Source organism: Anser brachyrhynchus (assembly GCF_964034855.1).
Source record: "Anser brachyrhynchus genome assembly, chromosome: 14".
Classification (NCBI taxonomy): domain Eukaryota; kingdom Metazoa; phylum Chordata; class Aves; order Anseriformes; family Anatidae; genus Anser; species Anser brachyrhynchus.
This window is the reverse complement of record NC_137709.1, coordinates 13,448,324-13,471,097: the sequence shown is the minus strand read 5'-3', so window position 1 is coordinate 13,471,097 and position 22,774 is coordinate 13,448,324. Positions and strand designations below refer to the sequence as shown.

Genomic DNA, 22,774 nt, shown 5'->3' with positions numbered 1-22,774 from the left:
ATTTACTGGTTTTTTTTGCAGGTTGCTCTGTCTCTGAAAGGACAGTACTCAGTGTTCATCTCAGTTCACTTCGTACTATTTTTACAGCTCTGTCTTCAAATGGCTCAGAATAACATGCTTGTCATTCACCTGTCAGCCACGAAACGTAACTTAGTTCAGACTTCCTTCCCCTGAGAGTAGCTCCAATATGAGGAACATCTCCAATTACCAAAAAAGTCTCTGCTGTCCCCATCCTGTGTACTCTTAAAAGGCAGTTGTTAACAAAAGGTCCTCTGTTTCAAGATGACCTACTTAGGGATGCTGCTGTGCAGCAGGTCAAGGTTTTGGAGTAAAGCTGTAGCATCACGAGATGCTATTCCGATTTTAGGGGGTTGGGGATGGCTCTTCAAATCACCTGTACCAGCACGTGTCTTTGTTTGAAGCACGGCACAAATGGAGGGCTGGAGGAACGCCTGTCTGATTCTGCAGCCTTTGACTAAATAAGAAGTGCATCAAGTAGTTTAAACACCAGTATCCTGTAGCTGAGGAGCGCTGTTCTGCTGATGCTGCACAAAGCCCGAGCTTTGCAGCACCTCTGCACCACTTGCACACATGAATCGCTTGGTGTGCCTATCTGCAGGTTCTTGTGGGTTCACACGCAGCAGGTCGTAGAAATCTTTCAAGAAAAAGGGGGTGTCCATATAGTTAGAAACATCAGATTTAATCCACAGGTGCTTTGGAGCTGGATTTAGTTTAATTGTGTGATTGCTGCTGTCTTGCTCCTGAATTGGAGTGGGCATTTTAACTGACTTCAAGTGCCACCAGTGATGCTCTTGTCCATTTTATTGGTGAGAACTTTGCTGAAAGGGTGGTAACGCAAATCTCTGTCCTCTTTGAATGGCTATGGTTTGATGATCTGATGTTTTATGGCTAGAGATAGAACAAATGTCATTAGTGATTTCAAAATTTGTTAGAACTGAAGCAATGTGGGCACTTTGCATTTCAATGGTCACTGTTGGGAGTGGGTAAAAAGTTTCCTACAGAGGAAAATAACAGTCAGTTCTAACAGTTCTGTTTTGTTTTCCCCACCTCTGACACAGGTTGCTAACCTGGCCTGCTCCATCTCGAATAACGAAGAAGGTGTGAAGTTGGTTCGCATGTCAGCCAGCCAGCTCGAAGCCCTGTGTCCCCAGGTAACAAAGAGCACGCGACTCACCCAGGTCGTTTGGGCGAGTGGTCCTGCGCTGTACAGAGTGCTGGCCTTCTGGTGTACCTTTATGGACCTGTCTGCCTGCAGAACTCGATGTTTTCCTTAACGCGTATAGTAAATTAAATGCATCAAAACTTAGAAATCTAAAACTACTTGACAGAAAGTAATTAGTGATGAGAATGAATCTTCGGCTCTTTTTAACATAATAACTGTAAGTTCCTTGTGCCTGGGTATTCTAGTAACCTCCGAGACAGTAACCCAGTGAAGCTTCAGTGATTTACTCTGCACGTTCATGTTGTGGGAAGATGTGTTGTGAAGACACTACCACTGCTCTGATACATGCTATATAAGATGAATTACTTTTTTTTTTCCTGAGTAGATTATAAATATGTCAAAAAAATCTTCTTGATGGACCAGGATCGGAGGAAGCTGGCTATGCATGAAGAGTTTGAACCTGGCTGAGACTATCCTTTAATTAATAACTTCTTAATGGCACGAAGGAAATTAGGTTTATATAAGAACTAGGCTATCCTCTTTCATTTTGATACTACTGATGTTTTAAATGTCAACAACTAGATACTTGAATGAACCCCTGAAGACTGCAGAGTGCTGTCAGTTCTGGCGATTACGTCTTTAAAAGCATCAGGAAGTTCAGGTCTAAAACACACAAATAAGCTGCTGTTGGTAACTGGATGCTAATGGAAAATACGTACTCAAAAGTTGTCAAATGTCATTTTATGAAAATAAGGTTCATCATCGCAGAATTATTTGGCGTTTATTCAGGTTCTCCCGTATATATATTTGAAATCAGTCCGAAGGAAGTGAGATATGTACGCCTACCTACAGGTAGGTGCACATAGGAGGAGGACTAGTTTAATTTTTTCTATTACTTTCTAGTAGCAGTGTTATTAAATAGGTGAAGATCAGCACCTAAGCATAAAACATTCAATACTATCTAGGAGACCTTTTGTTGTCCTGGGCTGGGCTTGTGTGGTTTGTACTCCTGGATCAGACCCTGGGTTTGGTGCATCAGCTGTGCTGTATCATCCTCCCATGTCCAGGGCAGGTGGCATATATGGCTTGTTAAAAGCAAAGGTCCCAATTTTTAGAGCTGGAAGAAAGCATCTGTAAGAAATAGATTTTTAAAAGTCAGTCATCATACTTGGTGTGAGGGCTTGATCTTTCCGAAAGAAACTAACCAGGCTATACATATTTTTTTTTTAGCTATCTCCAAGAATATGGGAGTATAATGCATGATCCTCCAAATGAATGCTGGTGCTTTTGAAAATAAGCATCTTAAACTTAGGATTTCTTTGAATCTAAATGCCTCTGGGACATATTCAAGTTGGGTAGTGGTCTGTCACCTTTATAAAATTACCATCATAATCAAGTCAACATGAAATAATCAACTACAGCCAATAGTCACAAAGACTGAAGTGCAGTTGTTAATGGTTGTTTTCAGGGATCGTGCTAACACATGTAGTACGTGTTGGAAGCTTTGATTATCTATAAACGGGTGAGGAGGGCTAGAACTGATGGGTTTTGGCTTATGTAAGTTCCATATCTGAATTTCTAAGCCTTCAGTTCTAATGCTCCGCAGTGCAGCCTGCCTTGATTTTAGGGTAGTCACCAAGAGATTAGTAAATGACACTATAGATGTTCATAGTACTTGAAAGAATGCTTTTATGTTACATTATGTGTTCTCTAGTAGATAGTTTAGTGCTCTAGGAGTATTTAAACGTGTTGTGAATCCTGAGCTAATTAGGGACACTTGTTTAAACTGTTTTACAAATGGCATCTGTGTTTTCTCCTAACAGTACAGAAGTTTGTCCAATGCCAGTCTGAGCGATGCAGCACACTTGTCCTCATTGAGCGTTACTGATCACCCCCAAACTTTGATCATTCTGTACAATCTCTAAATGCTTCTAGTTACACAGCTTAGTGAGGTGCTTTTTTTAAAGGCAATTATATGCTTATTTAGCAGTTTATTCCTGACAAGAAGCACAGTGTGTTCTTGGATCTCTCTAGGTGACAAACATGTGAATTAGGCATAAAATACAAATTTACTCCAATATTATCTGCATTCTTTTTTTTGCTTAGATGGTATTTTTCCAGAAAGATGCTGCATTCAGAATGAGTCAAGTCAATCAGTAATTACAATACACTCTGAAACTCAAGCGAATATATCAATATCACATGGAAATACGATGTATGAAATTTAATTCAGAGCATTGCTGTGGTGGAAAGGATGAAACTGAAATTTAATGCGCTTGATTAAGTTCCCAGGTAACCTCTTAAATAGCTTAGCAATGTAGAGGCCATTCTGGGAGTAGGGAACTCCTGGTTAAAGAATGATTTCTGCAGAAATCAATCTGTAGAGTTAATTATAAAAGCTGTATCTCGGGCAGAGCAGTTAGTCGGTCCCTTGCCGTAACTAGCCTTCCAGAGCTGGCAGCAGGAGTAAGGAATGTGCAACACTTCAAACTGTTTCTTTAGGCAAAGCTTGGAAGTTTTGTTGGTACAGACGAGAATTCATTCATTGCCCATGTCACCTAAGGGCTCAGACGTTCTCAGATTTGAAATTTAATTCTTTGAGGAAAAAAAAAGGTGCAGAAAATGGTCTGAAAAGTCACTACACTGGCAAGCAGTTAAATTGGGATCGTGTGCCTGGCTTGCTGCAAATCGTTGTTTCCTCCAGAAAAGCCATGTGAGTAACATCATCCTTGCTGTTTGTGAGTCCCTGGCCAATTAGCATGAAATCAAATGCAAAGTTGGAGGCTAAATATAGTATTTAGAGCCTCCTCTGATGGCCCAGGAAGAGCCGTTAGGACGAGCTGCGTGCTCTGCAGTAGCCCGCTGGGTTGCTTCTGCCAGGCTGGGCGTGCAGGGGAGAAATCACGCAGCGCTCGGGGGGCACTGGTGCTGCTCTGTGAAGCTTTGGCTTGGAAGCCAGCCCGAGTTTTGTTTTTGAAGGCATGTGTTGCTGAAAATCTGCTTGTTGAAGTGAAAGGACTTTTTTCCAGCATCCCACAGGGTTTACCTGCATTCCTGCATCCTTGTGCCTGGCTAGGTGTGTCTGTGGTGTGTAAGGAGGAAGGAACAAAAGTCTCGATCATTACAGCTAAGCATTTGATTTTTTAAACATTTAAGATGTCTTTCGTAGTGGAAATGGAAAAGTACTGCTGCGAAATACTTGGAATAGTTGCCTGTGCTTCCATTTGCCTAGCAGCGTGCTGGGGGAAGTTTTCTTTGCCTTCTTGCTAAACACAGAGCTTGCCAATGGTAAATTAGTGAAAGATTTTGTTTATCTCAACTCAAAAACCTGGATCCTTGCTTGCAACTTTGGCTTCTGAGTTCTGTTTCCAAGAAGTACTTGCTTTGGGAGCCTGCGAAAGCTGTTTTGTAACAGTGTTTTGAATTAAAGATGTCTGAGAAGAGAGCTTAACCATAGCAGTCTTTCTGATCATACAAGCTGTAGGTGTTTAGAAAGCAACAGTGAAAATGCCCCAGTATAGCTACTGAAGGGAAAGGATTGCTCCATCCTTTTGATGTGACAGTCTGCTATCACTTGCAGCTGCTTCTACCAGCTATTTGTTGACTTTCGCATTCTTTAAAGCCTCTGTAAAGTTCATCTGCAGACTCCTAGCCAAATTGTAGGCGACTGGGAGTTTCAGAAAATAATTATAGAATAGAGCTTCTGTCAGTTGGGTGCTTGCTTCTTCCAGAAAAGGCTGGGTTCCAGCGCCCCTGGGTCTGACCAGCCCCTGGGTGGCAGCCCGCAGGAGCAGGGTGGACCCGCACCTCCCTGGCACAGGCGCTCGGGAGCTGCTCTCCCAGCTGTAAGGCACTGAGGGGTGGCTCTGAAGCACCACGGGCTGCCTTGCGAGGCCACCAGGCACCGTCTCCACCTCTGCTTTCCATGCTCGCTCCATGCCTGCTGTAGCACAGGCAGCAGTTGGTGCGGCTCGCCTACCCTGCACAGGCAGTGAGTGGCACAGATTAAACAGGCTTCCTATGATTCTTGGATTAAATTACACTTTTTATAAAAAAAAAATAAAAAAAAATAAATTAGCTCTTTTCATATTAATGTCTTGTTTTAATGACTGCTGTTCCACATCCATACATTCCAATTTGGAAATGCTTGAAAAGCAATTTGCTGCGTATAGATTTCTGATGAGGCAGATGGTTACATATGCTGATCACACCTACTACCACAGACAAACAAAATGCAAAAGCATATGAGGAGTCCCATGTAGAGGCTCCAAAGTGCATAAAAACTTCTGTTAAAAAGTTAACGGTTAGGTGCAGTTCTGTGTCGTGCAGGCTCCCTGTGAAGAACAACCACCACCGGACAGGAGTGGCCATCCAAGGAATAATAGTAGAAGCTTGAGCAGTTACTGATTCTCTGCGTGTACATTAAAAGAATCAATGATAGGAGAAAGGGATTGAGTTCTGAGGTAAGAGGCATGTCAGTGGGTAAGGGCTGTGTCTCTTCATCACTGGCACGGTGTAATGTGTGGAGCGCTGTAGCAGAACATCTTCCAGAAAAAACATCATGCCCTGAAACTCCCAGAGCTTCATTGCTTCAAGTCAGTGAAACACAGAACAAAGCAGCACAAAGGGACACCAAGACAAATGCCTCCAACATTCTCGCAGCTTCAGCAGTGGCTGGTATTATAATGCGAGCCTTCAGCTACCAAAGAAAATGCTTTTCTTTATACAGGAAACTGATAGGATAATTATGCATGCACAGGATATAAATAGAAAATCACTTTGACAGTAGCATAAGCTAGACTGGAAAAGGTCATGTTATTCCAGTAAAAGCCTGTCAGTGACCAACAGCAGTAAGCATCCTCTGCATAGACACCTAAAGTAACTACAGGAAAGGAAGGTGGTCAAAGAACCTTTTATATACAGGAGCACAGAACTGGAAGTCAGAAGTGAACTTTTCCTTTTGGTGCCTCAGCATCCAGGCACTTGCTGGTCGCTGCCATTATAGCTGGCGAACGTGCAAAACAATCTGCTGTGTGTTTTGCTTCCAGGCATCTCAGCTCATCAGTCTCTGCAGAGTGCTTTTTGCTGTATTGAAGTACAGAGAGGGTTAGCAGCCGCAGACATGTGAATGCGAACCTGGGGTTGGATGTAAGTGGAAGTGACTGAGCTGTCCTGCTTACAACCCATGTTCCTTCTCGGAGCAAAATGGAACTAGGAGCAGAGGGGGAGACAGGAGGAGGGTGGATGCTGGAGGTAACTTTGGGACCTAGGGTATGGAAAATCAAGTTACGAGCGGCTTTTTACAAACTGTCAGTAAGCTAGTAGCTCTGTTTTCTTGAAGACAGAAAAACAGTGGTGTTAGCATCCACCTGGGCCAGGGGTGTCCCGGCTGGGCTCAGCTGCTGTGGCGGCTTTGGAGGTACAGGGTATGAACTGGTTTGGTGCTGAACTGAAGGCTGGGCTCCCTCTGCTTCTGTCCCCAGTTCTAGCCAGCCCCCCGTGCCCGGGCAGGAGCAGGAGGCCAGCACCACCTCGCCTCCCTGAGCTGAAACTGGGGCAAGAGCACGCAGTGCGACTGCTGGTTTTGGGAGCCTCGCTGAGAGTTTGCTTCTGCTCAGCCTCGTGCTTAAGTCACGTACCCTGGAGTCACTTATCCTGTCCCTTTCGTGTGCTCCAGAATAAAACCATGATTTTCAGGCGTCAGCTGGGAATTGTTTTGTATGTGTTGTTGCTTTTTGTCCCACCTGTGAGGTGATAGCTGATGGGCTTGTGCTCGTTTTATCGGGTTTATTGTTTGTTTGGTTTGGTTTTGTTTCTACAGATGTAAAATATCCTAAATTGGAAGGCCATGTAGCTACTTCTCCACCTCATTACCCAAATGGCCACGAGAAAGTTGATGCATCAAGATCTTTATTTAAAAACAAAACAAACAAAAAAATCCCAAATATTTGAACTAAGCAGAGTAGGTGTTTAGTGAGCAGGGGAAAGGTGGCTGGGTGCTTCTTGGTGTGGGACAGCAACACCCTAAAGCCAGTGCAGAAGGAACAGTGTCTTATAAAGATCAAAAGTCCCTATAAAAATACTGAGGCAACAGTGAAATGAGTGCTTACAGCCACCGACCCAGGGAGCTACGTGGCTTGTGGGTGTTGTATGCACCGAGACAACATTAAGGGGCAAGAGGTAAGGATTGCAAGGTGAAACAAATAGGCAATAATTTTCTTCTCCCAGGTGAGGTTTCTTCCTCTGGCCATGCCAGCCCAGTGCTCAGAACAGTTCTCTGTAGGAAAGCACAACGTGCAAGCGCTTTCTTCTGGCCTTTCGGTCACTTTTCCAGATGGGGGGCAGAAGGGTTTTGTCTTCAATCTTTAGTTTCAGCGAGGAGAAAGGTGACAGGTTCTTCCCAGGAGGATTTGAGGTGCAGATTGAGCCATCAGCCGCGAGGTTTTTGGATCCCCAGCCTCCCAGATCTCAGGGCAGGAGCTGCCAAGCCCTGGCTGTGCTGGAGGCAGAGGAAAGGCGCTCCAAGCAACTGGCTGGAACCACGCTACTGAGCGCTGGGCTGACTTGAACATTGCAATTGCTACATGAAACAAAGCACCGATAAAAATAGTGTGTTTTCTTGCCATGCTTCATTTCCTTCTGGATAGTCTCAAAATGTCCCTGTTTGATTCTTTTCTTTGTACAACTTCAGTGAGTCATTGTGATCACAGTGCTCTGGCAGAATTTTGAGAAGCTCTGAAATACAGAATATCTCCCTGCAATTGCCAAATGTTTTACATGGAAACAGCTACATTTCAGGTAGTCTTGCCATAGTTCTTCCTATTTTTGGACTATATATATCCTTCCTGCAAGTTATTCATATTTTAAATTAATTCTTACAATTAAATGCTCAGTGCTTCATATTTTTGGAGGAGCAATAGCGTACTTCAGTCAATCCTGTAACCTTTACCTCCAAAGTATTCATTTTTAGATAATAAAGGAATTACAGAGTTGACCACCCACCATACACACAGACTATGTATAATCCAGTATTTCTGTCCTTTTGCCATGCCTCCCTAAGCATCTGTTGGCAAATAAATCAGTCACTCTGGGTACCAGCCATAATGCAAGAGCATATTTACCTGAATAGATATTTTTTAGGATTTTATCAGTAATCCCTGGGATATTTCACCCAAATAGATGTGAGAGATGTCCAGGATAACTTGTCTGTGTAAATCTTAAGCTTCACGTATTTGACAGAGTGAAGGGTCTGATGTCCTTGCTAAAACTGAAAGTTTTGACCACTTTACAGATGGAGTTCAAGATGCTAGATGTGTAGAAATGGATTCAGGACCGTGAGGTGCTATACGTGCTATAAAAAGGGCTCTTGGGCTGCATCAGCCATCCTGAGTTTCCTCCTGAGCACACATGGGAGCACACATACCTTTGTGGGTTTGTGAGAACTAAGCTGTATTTTGTATTTAGCTCTGCAGAGATACTCAGTAGCCTTCGATTTCCCCACCAGAGCGTTGCCCTTGTCCCTAGCACTGCCGGCTGCTTTCTAAGCACAGGATGGGTCTGTTGGCAAGGCAAGTCTTGCCTGCTATTTTTGCTGGGCAGATTTTTTAAGGTGCTTTTGTGTTGACCATCCCTTTTTGCTGGTGTCACATACAAAACGAGAACCTTATTCCAGCTGGATAAGCGGCCTGCCTGGAGGACAGTGGTGCAGCTTGTGCCTCCTGCATTTGGGTTTGGGGTGATGCCTTATTTGAGCGTTTTGGGCGCTTGCTGAGCCCTCTCTCTCTGACAGCTCTCGTATTAGATATGAGGAGTTGCTTAATGTGGGCATCTGGGGTTGAACAGGTGCTGTTGACAAAGATTAATTGTTCAGACAACTGCTGCTGTCCAGACATACAGCACACAGGTACATAGGCAATATGTTCCTTCGGCACTAGGGCTGACCTGTCTCAGTGCCTGAAGTGTGTTTTCATATCCGATATTAGCCAAGGTAGCTAGAGGAGAGGAGGATAAAACGCCCTGAGCCTTGGTATCGCCGTCTTCTCTGTCTCTGTAGTAGTGGTTACTAGCTACATAACAGCGCAGAGCAGATTGCTGGAACACTGCCTGTCTTACCCTTTTTGTTTGCATAATGCCTGTTATTTGTATTCATCTTCATAAAATTTGGATATCTAGATTTTCATTGATAGATAATGCATTATATAAATGAGTCTGGAGCAAGAAATGGCATTGGCTAGACTTAAGAAACAGGGGCTTTGAGCAGAGAATGGGTTTCCCTTTCTAAAAACTCTATTTCGGATTGATTTTAGAGTTCTGAACTTCATTTTTGTGGGTATCACAAGGCTTTCTTCAGAGCCTGCAGGACTTGGGAACCACAGATGCCATGGGCAGTGTGAGGCTGGTCGGAGCAGCCAGCACCCCCGCAGGCAGCAGCTCTCTCCTGGAAGGGGACTCCTGGTTCCCACAGCTGCTTACCCTCAAAGTGAGAATTCATGGTTTAATTTTGGGAAAGGGGAAGCAGCAGAAGACCCACGCGTTGCTCAGTCAGCGCAGTGTCGTTATTGCCAGGATTTCAAGGTGTGTTTCATCCCCGCAGGCCTCCTGACCGGACCGCAGCCCATGGCAGGTCGTTTCTCATTTGCCGGTGTTACAAAGCCCATCACCGTGCTCGTGTCGATGTGTGACCCCAGCTCTCAGCCTCCCTCTCCGGAGGCAGGCTGGTAGCTCTCAGAGCAGGGTAACTTGGCTCAGTCAGTGCCATTCCTAGCGTCCCTTGGGTGAATCAGCCTCCTTCTCCTGCCTGACTCACTCAGTGCCATCATGATACGTTTGACATCACCATCATTTCCATGTTTAGTGAGTTATATATTTTTTTAAATGCTTTGTGACACTTTCAAATGAGGCAGGTAGAAAAAGTAGATCTTGTAAACGCAGGAACATCTGGTGCTTGCATGTTTTGTTCAACAACTTCGTGAAATTAATGCAGTCCTAAAGTGGAGAAGAAAAATTACACGCTGAACTGAGGAGTTAATTAGCTCTAGCGCCCAGGTGTTTGAAAACAAGGTTCGGATTGTCGTGTCGGTCTGACTGGAGGTTTTCTCGTGCCTGGCATGTTCCCAGGTCACTTTGCTGAAGCATAGTGGAGCAAGAGCTGATGCTGGAAGAGGAGCAGGCTTTTGTGACTGCTTTCTTCGCACACGTGAAGAGGCTTTTTAAGACATTTACCTGACGAGTTAGTTAGCACAGCATAAAGTTTGTTACCCAGCAGTGTGTGTAACATTTCTTCTGCTCAGAAAATCAACAGGATCGGAGGAAATTACAGTCTGAGGGTTTGAAAAAAACTTGTAGGGGCTTCGGGAGGAGCATCAGATAAGGAGCACCAAATAAAAAAACTCCAGTTCCCTGGCTAATTCAGCTCTACCAGAGCTATAATAGAAATCTTAAGCTGTTGTAAGAATTACTGGCAAGGTACAGAGCAAAATTTTAAGGAAAAGAAGATAAATAATAAAATCTATCCTTATTTTTTGTGTTTGTGTATTGTTCCTACTTCAAACTGTGTAAACTTAATCCTATTTTGACCTTTTTTTCCTCAGGTTCTGGTGCCTAGCTTAGGAAATGCAGCCTCCAATGTACTAAATGTCATCCTGTCTGAAATGTGTAACAGCATGACCTGTGTTCAGAGAGCTGCACCTTTTTAACATGAGCTGTTAAAGAAAGGTGAAGCTGGCTGGTGTGAATACCTGCCAAGTGTCCTTGCGTGTAATAACTACCCATAACAAACGTGGGAGCAGGTATGAGCTGGGCATGAAAGCATCAGAATAAACACTTTCGTGTTTAAACATCAAGTTCCAGAAAACTTATTAAACTTGCTTTGTTTGCTGCTGAGTTCACTGGATAAACATAAAGAACCCTTTGTCGAGTTCAGAACGTGCTTTAAAAATCCAGAGGTGTTTTGCAGGTCATTAATGCTGCACTGGCTCTGGCTGCTAAACCCCAAAGCAAGCTGGCTCAAGAAAACATGGAGCTCTTCAAAGAGCAGTGGGAGAAGCAGGTCCGCGTGCTGACCGACGCCGTCGATGACATAACTTCCATTGATGACTTCCTGGCCGTATCAGGTAAGGGGGTGACCTGAGACACAGTCCTTCTCGTAACCGCGCTTATTCCTGGGAATAAGAGCCTTCTGGAGCCTTCCCTGGTGTTTGGAAGGGATGGTGTTGGTACACTTCACCTGGCACGCGTTGTCTGCTGCTGAGTGTGGTGTAAAAATAGAGCGGGAGTTGTTGGCACAAGGAGGAAAGGTATTTTTCCAAGTGTGAAAACAGTGATAGTTTAGTTAGCAGGTACTCTGGAAACTTGTCATTGCACTTACAGAGTGAGCATGCATAAATGTATATATTTACATGTCAGTAGACAGATCCGCTTAAATATAGTGGAAGACACTTCATGTCTCTGGATCTTGAATCGCTAGCTGAGCTTCCAGTGAGTTGCCATGTAGCTACTGGAGACAAGCCTCACTGCTAACACTGGGGGAAACAGAAAATGTTAACATTCAAGTTAGGAACTAGCAGAAAAAAGGATCCCTCAGTTCAACTCAGACTCTTCTTACAAAAATAAAAATTAATATCAAACTATGATCATACAAGTTAATTAAAAATGTTCATTCAGAAAATGTTCTGTGAATATTTTTAATCCCGTCAGTTCTCCTAACGTTTTTAAAGAACATCATATGCTTATCATGATACAGTAATAATTCTTTTTGTCACAGTGCTTGCTGAGATAACCTGTTTTATCAGCATCAAGTGATAAAGACCCACTAGTAGCTGCAGTGACCTAGAAATAATAGGGGCATTTTTATTTTCACGTCCTCTAATTCTACTGTAGTCAGAAGACGCGGTGATATAACCACATGAATTGTGCCCGCACTAGCTTTTGCAAATTACCGCTACAAGTTGAGGGTCTGATTTTCCTAGTGCAAACAGACTGGAGCATCTCCAGTGACCTAGAAACCCCAGCCGTAAAGAGAGATTTTAGAGAAGGATGTGTGGGATCAGAGGTACCAAGTGAACATACCTAGAAAATGTACATGAAATACTGAGGTCCTGAATTAAAAGACCCTCTTTTTAAAAAAAAATATTCAAAATAAATTTAAAAAGGTAGTGTTTCTATAAAGAGTCACCTGTTTACATGGTATATTGTGGTTCCCTGGGTTCTGAACACACAGAGTTTCTTTGCAGTGAGTTAGCAGAAACTTTCTGCACAATTGCATGTCCTCCTTCTCTCTCTCTTTCTGCGTGCTCTTCGTTGCAGCAGCAGTTGAAATGGCACAGCTGCGAGGAGCCTATTTCTGGGGAAATATATTTAGAGAGAATTGCGTGCTGAAGTTCACGGCTCCATTTGGAGTTTGCCCACAAGTGTGCAAAACATTTCAAAGAGAAAAAACTGTCTGTGAAAACGCAGCCCGTATAGAGCCGCCTGGCTGTGTTCACTTAGAGGTGTGCCTCAAAACGGGGCTAACCACTGGGACTGGGTGGTCCCTTTCCCCATGTAGGTCCCTCAAAGAGATGGGTACCTGCTTTTGAGGGACAGGATGCGGTGCTGGCCCATTGTTGAATTGCTCTGAGAAGTGTCAAGGGTTTGGCGATAGGCTGGGACCGTTTCTTTGCTGGGGTGACGGCAGGCTGGCTCGCAGACAGCGCGCCTCCTGGGTGTGCGTGCCCCCCAAAACGGTGCCAGGGCAGTGCTGTGGTTTGGGACTGCTTCAGATGCTCAAGTGCATCCAGCAATTATTTGGTTTTGCTGCGCTATCCAAGAGATGTTTGAAAAATATTAAAGCAATAAATATTGGTTCGAGTATTATTTGTTTGAACTTTGATAAATGTTTTCCATATAGATGCCACCACTCCAGTTCTCTGCTAAAAGCCTAAATGTGTCTTTGGATAAGATTGTGATGGGTATGATTTATGCCAGGTTCCTTGTGGGGTTATTGGGATCTTCGTGCACAGAAGGGTTTATATTGATAACTAACTGGGATGTAAGCAAAATTAAAAAGCATTCTTGTAGGTCTGTGTGTGTGTGTATAACATCACATTCCTACAATGTGTTGTGCTGTCTAGCAGGAAGTGTATGCTTTGTTGTCCGATTTAGGCTGGAATTGTACTAATTGTGCAGGCTTGATGAAAGAGGTGCTGGGTTTAGATACATGCAGGATATTGTACAAGAACCAGGAAACTTAAACGCGCAGTGTTGCAGAGAAGCTTGCAGGTTACAACATTTAATGAAGACCCTAGGACAAGAAAGGCACTGCTGAGTTAGGACAATGGTCTGGCAGTGGCTGATGGTCAGTGCATAGGAAATTCAGAGCAGCAGACTCCTACAGCCTAAAGATCTTTCCTGAGCGCTCCCAGCCAGGTGTGGTTTGCAGTCCAGGGAGCTCCAGCATCAGAGGTGATAGCTGCTGAGCAGTCCTTGCCGGACTTTTCTCACTTCAGCATGTGTGAGTTGCTCTTTTGACCATTACAAACTGCTGACATCTCCAGCATCTGGTGCAAAATTCACACCCTAACTGTGCCCTGTGTGAAGAACCTCCTGGTTTTTGAAACGTCACCTGTTCGCTTCATTTGATGCCTCGTTGTAGAAGGTGGTGAACAGTTTTTTCCCCTTTCAGTTTCTTCATGCTGTTTGTAAATGTACAGACTTCTGTCGTATGCTTACTCAGTCATCTCTTAATCGACTGCAAAGACTTTGCCTGTTTCATTCCTCATTTCAGAGCTGTTCTGTACCTCGTGTAATAGTGTAATACTTATCCCCTTGTCAGGCCCCTCCCTAGCTCTCTGCACGTGTTTGTGTTCCCACTGACTCTTCTTCAGAGCAGTTGCTGATGGCACCATGTAATCGTCACATTCAGTGCTCTAAAATCACCTGGATTTCCTTACAAACGTCTTAAAACCCTTCCCATGTGCTGCCTCCTGTTCTTCTGGAGCTGACAGAGGTGTAAGCTAGAGGTTGCCCATCACGATGGTGCTGATCTTAAGAGCCTGTGGCTGAACACTTCATGGTCCCAGTGATTATCCTTCTTCATTGCAAAATGCATCCTGTATTTTGAAATGTATGAACATGCAAGTATTAGGATTATAACAATGTCTACTGACACTACCGCTTCACCTGGTTCGCCAGCGTCCCTTGTCAAGAAAAGGTCCACCATGGGAATAGTTCTGAGCCCTTCCCCAGGGATCACAGCAGAAAAGCAGGGTTATATTTTTGCATCTGTGGCTTCAGCTTCTGGATGTTGCTCCACATTTCGGTCCTCCTTTAGCCTCCAGACCCCCTGGCTGACTTCTTAGGATGCTTGGGGAAGGAGTTCCTGATTGCTGTGATGGGGAGGCGGTGGAAGGTGTGTTGAGGTGGTGGACTGAGGAGTGACAGGCATGGGAACTTCGAACTGTTACCTTTTCACTGTTCGTTGTATTTCTTTGTTTGCTCTAAAAATATTTTTATTGGAAAAATGTGGTCTTTCGACTTTATCCTCTCTTACCTTGTTACCAAACCACACCGTTTTTTTCCCTACACTTCCTCGGGTAGGACACGATGCCTTTGCTGTTGCTGCTGTTCCGTTCTGTGTTACCTTCTATTGCTGTGAGATTTTTCTCCCGCTCAGCGGCACGAAAGCTGCGAGCTTTGATGTAGGACAGCTCTGTAACGTCCCTGCAGGTACTGGCGGTGAACCTGTGTGTCAGCATTTCCTCGGCGCTGCCACGCTGGCCTCAGCAGATGGCATTTTGTGCCAGACACTTGTGGTCCATATGCCTGTAGGACAGGTAGTAGTGTGTGTATATACGAGCACAAAGAACAGTGTTAAGTCTTATTTGTTATCATCCAGCTGGAGAATATAACCTGAGTAGATGCACCTGACAGCCCCGCACATCCCCAGGGCCCCTCGCAGACTTCCCTGTGGAGGATTATTTGTCTTCCCATAGAATTACCTTTCTGGCCACTTTGCATCTGCGAAAGACATTAGATGATCAGCCGGCATTTAGATACCCATCCTCATTTTGTCAGTGCCTTTTATTAAAGTTCACATCATCTGAAGAGGCTTTTCAATGTCTGGGGCTTACTTTATTCTTGTAGAAATTCAGGCAATAAACAGTCTCTGTTTTGGCCTGACACTGATGTTTTTCTTTTTGTAACTTGCAGGGATGTCTGTCTCTTGCTTTAAATACCGAAACTGTGTGCGCTCCTTGCTGGAGCTCTTGTAGCGTGGCTGTCTGCTCACTGAGTTGTCAGATTACTGATGAACCTGCACTTTCCTCTCTTAGGGCCACATCCTGCCCTCAGCTGAACTTGCTCATTCTGAGTTGCTTCAGAGGTGTTTCACAAGTGTAACTTTTGTCCAGGCTGCTTACAGAAGTCTTGCAATATTGCATCTGGCTCTGTTAATTTTATGTAAATTATGCAGGACTCTTCCAGCAGCAGTCCTTCCAGCCAGTTCATACAAATCCTCTATCAGCCAACTCGACGGGCTGCTCGGCTCTACCAGCTCTTGCAAAATGTCTCTTTTACTACCTGTGTAGGGAATAAAAGCCGCTTCAGTAGCACAGATTGGCAGCGTGGTGTGATTAAGGCAATGGTAAGTAATGCTGGAAACTACTTAAGGGACACAGCAGAAATGTTTCCAAGGAGGTTTCTTACAAAGCAGCAGCAATGTTGGATTGCGATGTCAAATCATTGGTACTGATACGTTAAAGAAGTGCCTAACAGAGTTTGGAAAACCTCCTGGGTAGATGTCAGCAGATGAGCATCCAAACCTCGTTAGGCATCCTCAGAAATCTCTTAAGGGTTTTTACTCATTTGGACCTCTTGAGCTTGATAAATGACGGAAAATATCTCTGTATAAAAATGTATATTCTGAAAGTAAATTACAAACGGAGGTTTTGGCTTTATTTTCTGTTTTCTTGGGAGGCAGTGAGCACTCTGGTGCTGGAACGCTTTCTGCATAAATCACTGCATATGTTGCATGTCTCGAAAGTGTATCCAGGACTAACAGTGTAATACTCTGCTGGTATGTGTCTGGTTGTAGGAAAACACTATGTAGGAAGCTAGAAATGTGCAACAAGCACCCCAGTCTGCCAGGGCATTAGTGGATGAGGTGTGGCACTGGGGCCGGTGCCTCATCGTCCCACCCCCGTATAATGACAGCGGGAGTGGCTTGCAAATATTTGGAGTGAGGGCTTTGGCAGTCGAGGGGAGGAATATGGAAAGGAACAAGTTTAGGGAGAGTTCAGCTGAACTCAACTTTTCTGTTGGTAAAACAGAGTACAAAGAGGGTACAAGAATGTTGGATGCCACCAGATGAATGGACTGACCTTTGTTTGACAGCCGGTTTGGAAGGGCAGCTGTTTGCTGGTTGTAGCAAGGTTAAAAATTAATGCTTTACAGCATCTGTCTGGAGGTCTTTTAGCGCAGGTCATAAGCTGAGAAATTGTAATGCTGATGTGCATGGCAGAAAAGAAGATATTAGTGTCTAAATCTTCCTTCTTTTACCACCAGAGAACCATATTTTAGAAGATGTAAACAAATGTGTCATTGCTCTCCAAGAAAAAGATGTTGATGGCTTAGACCGCACAGCTGGTGCAATCCGAGGACGTGCTGCTAGAGTCATTCATGTTGTCACTTCTGAAATGGATAACTACGAGCCCGGAGTCTACACCGAGAAGGTGCTGGAAGCAACGAAGTTACTGTCCAACACAGGTAAGAGTGGTTCCTCCAGGACCCCTGAGTTTGTATTGCTTACAAGTGGATGGGCAGATGGATCCCAATGTACCCGTGAAATCTATTAACGACTCCATTTACATACTATAATGAAAATTAGTGGGAGTTATTTGCAGAGCTGTTGCAAAATGAGAAAAGTAATTTTGCTTTGTTGACTGGCTCGAAACTCAGCAATGCAAAAGTCTCCCTGGATGTGTCGGCTGTCATTGACTGAGCCGCGGAAAGTCAGAGTACCAGAGGGTGAGTCAGGGCCTGAAGGATACGCTGACCATCTTGCAGCACTGTACCCAGGTCTGAAAAGGTTTCTGTTGCACTGACCCAGCAGAATGGAGAGTAAATTTTGTAATAGTCTGTAGAGCTTTTAAAAAAAGCGTTGTAGGTACTCGTCCCCCACCCCATAACAATAAATGTGGGTGTTGCCTGTGAACTAGCTGGTAACATCCATGTAGGGTAAGGAATGATTCCGGTGGCTTCAATGAGTGCTGTGCCAAGCGTTGGTTGTTGTTTTCATTTTAATTACAACTTTGATGAAGAATCACGGGTGACACTGAGGAACCGAACAGACTGTAAATGGTTCTGTGATGTTCTTCCTGTGGCTGCAGTGAGTCACTGGAGCACAGAAGTGCAAACTGCCCTGCCTCAGTGGCTTGTTCAACTTGAGCTTCATGGCTCTCCCCCATTGATGTGTATCTGCAGGGGTTGTTAAATAAACACTTAACATTTTATCCCATGGATTCTAACTGCTTCCCTGGGTGTTTTCCCCTTGTCCACGACAAGGGTGTGATAAACTTTTCACTGTGCAGGGGGGAGGAACAAATAGCAGCAGAGTAAACAGAAAACGAAATGAAGTTAAGGCTGGAGCAACAGCATTGGTATTCATTTGTAACAAATGTTTTGAGTCTAAAGGGAACCATTGGAGAGTTTCCAGTAGCAGTTAACAATGAGACATGCACATGGGGGTATGTAGCAGTAAATGGTATTGGGGTGGGGACTGACTGTTGGTTTGTGTCCTTAATACAGTTATGCCACGGTTTACCGAGCAAGTAGAAGCTGCTGTGGAAGCACTGAGTTCAGACCCTGCTCAGCCAATGGATGAAAACGAGTTTATCGATGCTTCACGACTGGTGTACGATGGAATAAGAGATATCCGGAAAGCTGTACTGATGATCAGAGTGAGTGCAACTTTACTGAACACCTCTCTTATTTCTCCACTCACTTTCCCCCACCTTTATTGAACTGACATGCATCAGTTTTATTCAGAGCAGACAGCGTAAGATTTTCATTTAGCTCGTACTAACATTCTCAGTGTAAAAACTGCTAATCACTCCATGTAGTACTGCAGAAGTACATTTTGACTCAAGTTCATTAAAGAGATCTGAGTATCAATGATAGCCATGAGTGGTGATGCTAAATGCTCTTCACACATCTTCTATAAAATCGTGTTAATGCCTTGCTTATTAATGTGCTAAAATCAGTGACCTTTGATTTAACAATAGCGAGTGGATTCCTGGTATAGACGCTTTTTGATGCTTTGAGAGTGTAGAAATAAAACCTGATGTCTCAAGAAAATTTTGAGAATTAATGATAGTTAGCTGAAAACAGGTTTAGGTGAGCTCAGCAATAGTTCTCTGTATGTTTCTGTAGCACGTGATTCATTAATTAGCTAGACACATTGAACAGGGACCAGTTGATGGAAGCTTTGTCTCTTCTGTACATTCATGTTTCATTCAGGTGCAGTTGGTGTCCTACTTGCTGGTAGGTCAGGCAGCATTGGTCTGATGGGAGGCATCAGGTGAAGAAGCAGAAGAGCTCCTGCAGTTAATCGCAGGGATGCAGAAAAGAAAGTTCTGGTTGAGGCTGACCTATTGGCTGATTTCCTGAATATTAGCATGGTAAAAATGGTCAGGAGCTAGACACAGCAAAGATAAATGTAGTGGTTTTATTCCTTGTTTCCTTTTTTCCTTGTACCCCTGTGACTCTAATGTAAATGCCTTGCAGATAAACTCTCGTCATCTTTCAGAGTGGTAACCATTGCAGATGCATTTTGGTGATAAGCAAATTGACAAATACAGCCACAGAATATATGTGATTATAGTAACCATTGCAAGGCTATCTTCCATGTTTGCTGCTTAAAGCAAGGAATCGGACAGAAAATCAGAAAAGCTGACAGCCACATATGTGCTCTCCATAGAATTTTCTTCATACTTATGCCCAGGATTTACAGACAGCCAACGTTATATGAAGATATCAATGCTTTCCTGCTATGCAGACAAACTAATTGGATTCACCCCCTGCTAGAGTCCTTGTTATTCAGGACATGAAAGTACGACTGCCAATTCCACGCCGCCGGTAATTAGCAGAGCTGGCAGTGCCAGGAATCCTGACATCTCCCCTCGCGCTGTGCCTCCGATGTCAGGGTGCTGCGGCTGCCAAGAGCTAACGGCAGCACGCTGCTGACACATCGGTGACCTATAAAAAAAAGTCAGAATGTTAGTATTTGTTGTCCAAAGGGCTTGAAGGTATAGAAAGTACTTAGGCTAAAAGAGAAGGTGCCAGACCACTGCTTCTCCAGGACGTTGTGACTGAGCCCCGGGAGTAACCACGCTTGCAGGGGGCTGCTGGCGCAAACGAGCTGGTTCACTTGTTCTTTATAGAAACTGGAAGGAAAAGTCATTCCAACACCTACTTTTTGTGCTTAGGCAGCCTGTTTTCAGAATTAAAATCTTACTGTACCTGTAGGTTATTGAAATAAAGCTCTTTTCTCCCTGATGCCCAGGCAATCTTCCGTCAGCCCCCAGAGCAGTTTTTGCCCTTGGCTGTGGGATAGATGGGAAGAGAAGGGGCTTGAATACTGTAAGCATTTCTCTAAAGATGCAGCAGAATAGTTTTGTTTTGGTTTTTAACTTTTTTTTTAAATTCTGACACACTGATCTACTCATTAGTATATGTCCTTACTCTGATTTTGTGGATATACTCTATTAAAGGCGTGGAAAGGAGCTGCGGGCTGAAATTCTCTAGGTCTTGGTTGTCAGCATAGTCAGCCACCTTCGCTTTTTGGCAATTGTTTTGTGTAACTATCTTTATTTTAAGTGTATTGCAAGATGTCTGTATTGGAAAACAAGTTTATAAAAATCAAATCATAGGAAAGAAATCGGAAGAACAGGGACTTTATTTGCATCTTGTCTATTAATCACAGCTCATTGCATTTATCAGTGAAGTTCTTTGTTGATCCAGCTCTGCAAAATTGTCATGAAGTGCCACTCTAGGCAAAGATGTAGTATTTTAACAAACATGCTGTTTGAACTGATAAGCTTTATAAAATTTTTGCCAGCTGTAGACTGGCAGTAACAAAAATAAATTCTAGGCAAGCAGGAACTAGGTCAGATGAGTTTAGCCTACAGCATAAAAGCTGGCCCTTACTAGCTAAAAATTTTAAGCTTTTCCTGGGGGATAAGAATAAATTTCGATACATTTTGTCTGTTGTTAATTCAGTCGATGCTTTGATTCATAATTGTGCTAAAGAAGACATCTGTGGTTGTGAATCAGGGCTTGAAGTTATATGTAATTTTAGCTTCAGAATGTCAGGTGAGGCTTTTACTGTTAACCAAGTCACAAATGGTGAGATTCATTTTGTAAAGGCTTTTTGTGTGTGTGTGTCTTTCAACTCCTGAGTGCATTAGTATCCTCTGACAAATGTCAGATGTTTAGTTACTGGTCAGTAATTTTGGGGATCCCTATCATGTTTAACCTGAGCAGTCACGTGTATGTAGTCACACATGGTGATAAGCTGGGTATGGTACTAATTTACCTTTTTGATGAAAACACTGAATAATTTTTTTTTTTCAGTAACTTATTTCCATTCTCTCTTTGCTTTTTAGAGCCATTTAATCTGTTGTTTGACTCTTACTGAATTTATCTTTCCTCAGACTCCTGAAGAGCTGGATGATTCTGACTTTGAGACTGAGGATTTTGATGTCCGAAGCAGAACGAGCATTCAGACCGAAGATGATCAGCTCATTGCTGGACAAAGTGCAAGGGTAAGGAAGAAATTTGAGTATTACAAAAGCGTGTCCCACCTTCAAGAAACAATTTAGCTTGCCTTGAAAATCCAACTTATTTTACCTTCTTTGGTGAAAACATCGGATCAGAAAACAGACATTCTTTGTTTCTAATTGTCTTCTGAAAAGGAGTTTAAGGGAAATGTAGCAGTGTTGGTCTCATGGACATCGCAGGCGTTTTCATTTTATCTTGAATGTTCTGAAAGATCAAAATCCTTTTAAAATCGATGAACTACTTGATACTTTGGCATCAGACATTGTAGTAGGCACTGCCATTTAGTTAGGCAAGTGAGTTTCTGCGGGGAGATATGGGGCAAATAATTCCATTGTACAAACATTTTTTTACAACAGGCAAATACTGAATTTGTGGGCAAGAAGTAGGTAACTTCACAGTTAAGGCATTTTTAACAAAATGTCTTCTTACGCATGTGTTTGGCCACTGAGCATTTAATCAAGATGATGTTCGAAGCAGCTTGAAAATGAAATAATTTAAACTAACCACATTCCCTATGACTGTTAAAAATGAAAGCATTGATATGCAATATATAATCATTAATAGATTAAAACTTTAAATTGGTACATTGAGGGAAAAACAGGCCTTACGTATTGTTTTTATTTCACATGTTCCTTTCTGGATCAATAACAATTTTATCCTCTTGGCGAAAGTGCCATGAAAGATTTTCGAGAAGGCTCTTTTGGTCTGAAACCAGCCAAGGAGTAGTGAGGCCTTATTTATCAAACTTCTGCCACATTGGCTTTGGAATTGCACTAACTCAGAGTGGTTTTTATGCTCTCCTTCCTTGGGCAAGCACTCTATTCCTATATCCCTCTTCCCCCTTCTATTTAAATGCAGACATTTCTAATTTACCTTTTAGTACCGCAGCTGCCAGATGCTTTTTCATCCTAAGACTCCTTTTCGTGTGCTCCTGGAGGCATGAAGGCCCCTAGTATTTAAGAAGGCAAGGGCATTGAGACTTACACAGGCTGTAAACCTGGTGTAATAGATTTTATTCAGGAGTAAGCACATATTCTTTATTTTCACTTACTCTTTCCTCAGCGTGCATGCTTCTAAATAGCATTTCTAGCGTTTTGCAGGAAAGAGATTCATAATGTTTCTTTTGTGCATTCCAACACTGAAAGATACCCAAGTGGATCTTGCTTTTAAAACTCTTAAATTTTATAGAAAAGACAAGTCCCTCCTCTTCGTGCAGTTTTTCTTTGAGGGATAGCAACACGTGGCAAACTTGCACATTTTTTTACTATGTAGTGCCCATGTTTCAGATGTCAACTTGTCTTTCTGGGCACTTTTTCTTCTCTGGTGCTGGTAGTAATGCGTACAGCATAAACTTGGTGTTCGAAATGGAAGGAAATAGTTCTGTAAACCCTCTAGGTAGAGGGTTGCTATTAAAATTTTATCCCCCCATCTACATGACTTAAATTGGTTATTAGTGAAATGTTCCAAGAAGCCTTCTACAAGCAGCTGGAGAAGGAAATGTGAGAAAACTCTCTCTTTCAGGCTATCATGGCTCAGCTCCCTCAAGAGCAAAAAGCTAAGATTGCTGAGCAAGTAGCAAGCTTCCAGGAAGAAAAGAGTAAATTGGATGCTGAAGTATCAAAATGGGATGACAGCGGTAATGATATAATTGTTCTGGCAAAACAAATGTGTATGATTATGATGGAGATGACAGACTTCACCAGGTGAGTCTTTTTAGTTTGTGCACACACCACCGTCTCTCAGCATTGGCTGAGATGGTGATCCTTCAGTGAAGTA

The 22,774-nt window shown here is 43.3% G+C and overlaps 1 protein-coding gene across 2 annotated transcripts in view; it reads left to right on the top strand.

Moving 5' to 3' along the window:
• The window catches only part of CTNNA1 (catenin alpha 1), a 114,710-nt gene that overhangs the window by 80,526 nt on the left and 11,410 nt on the right, over positions 1 to 22,774 (top strand). For both annotated transcript variants that reach the window (XM_080555287.1, XM_080555288.1), the window contains exons 10-15: positions 1,080 to 1,172; positions 11,139 to 11,295; positions 16,724 to 16,924; positions 17,966 to 18,117; positions 20,872 to 20,982; positions 22,520 to 22,701. In XM_080555287.1, coding sequence (XP_080411413.1) covers positions 1,080 to 1,172; positions 11,139 to 11,295; positions 16,724 to 16,924; positions 17,966 to 18,117; positions 20,872 to 20,982; positions 22,520 to 22,701 — 896 coding nt within the window. The remainder of the gene's footprint in view (positions 1 to 1,079; positions 1,173 to 11,138; positions 11,296 to 16,723; positions 16,925 to 17,965; positions 18,118 to 20,871; positions 20,983 to 22,519; positions 22,702 to 22,774) is intronic.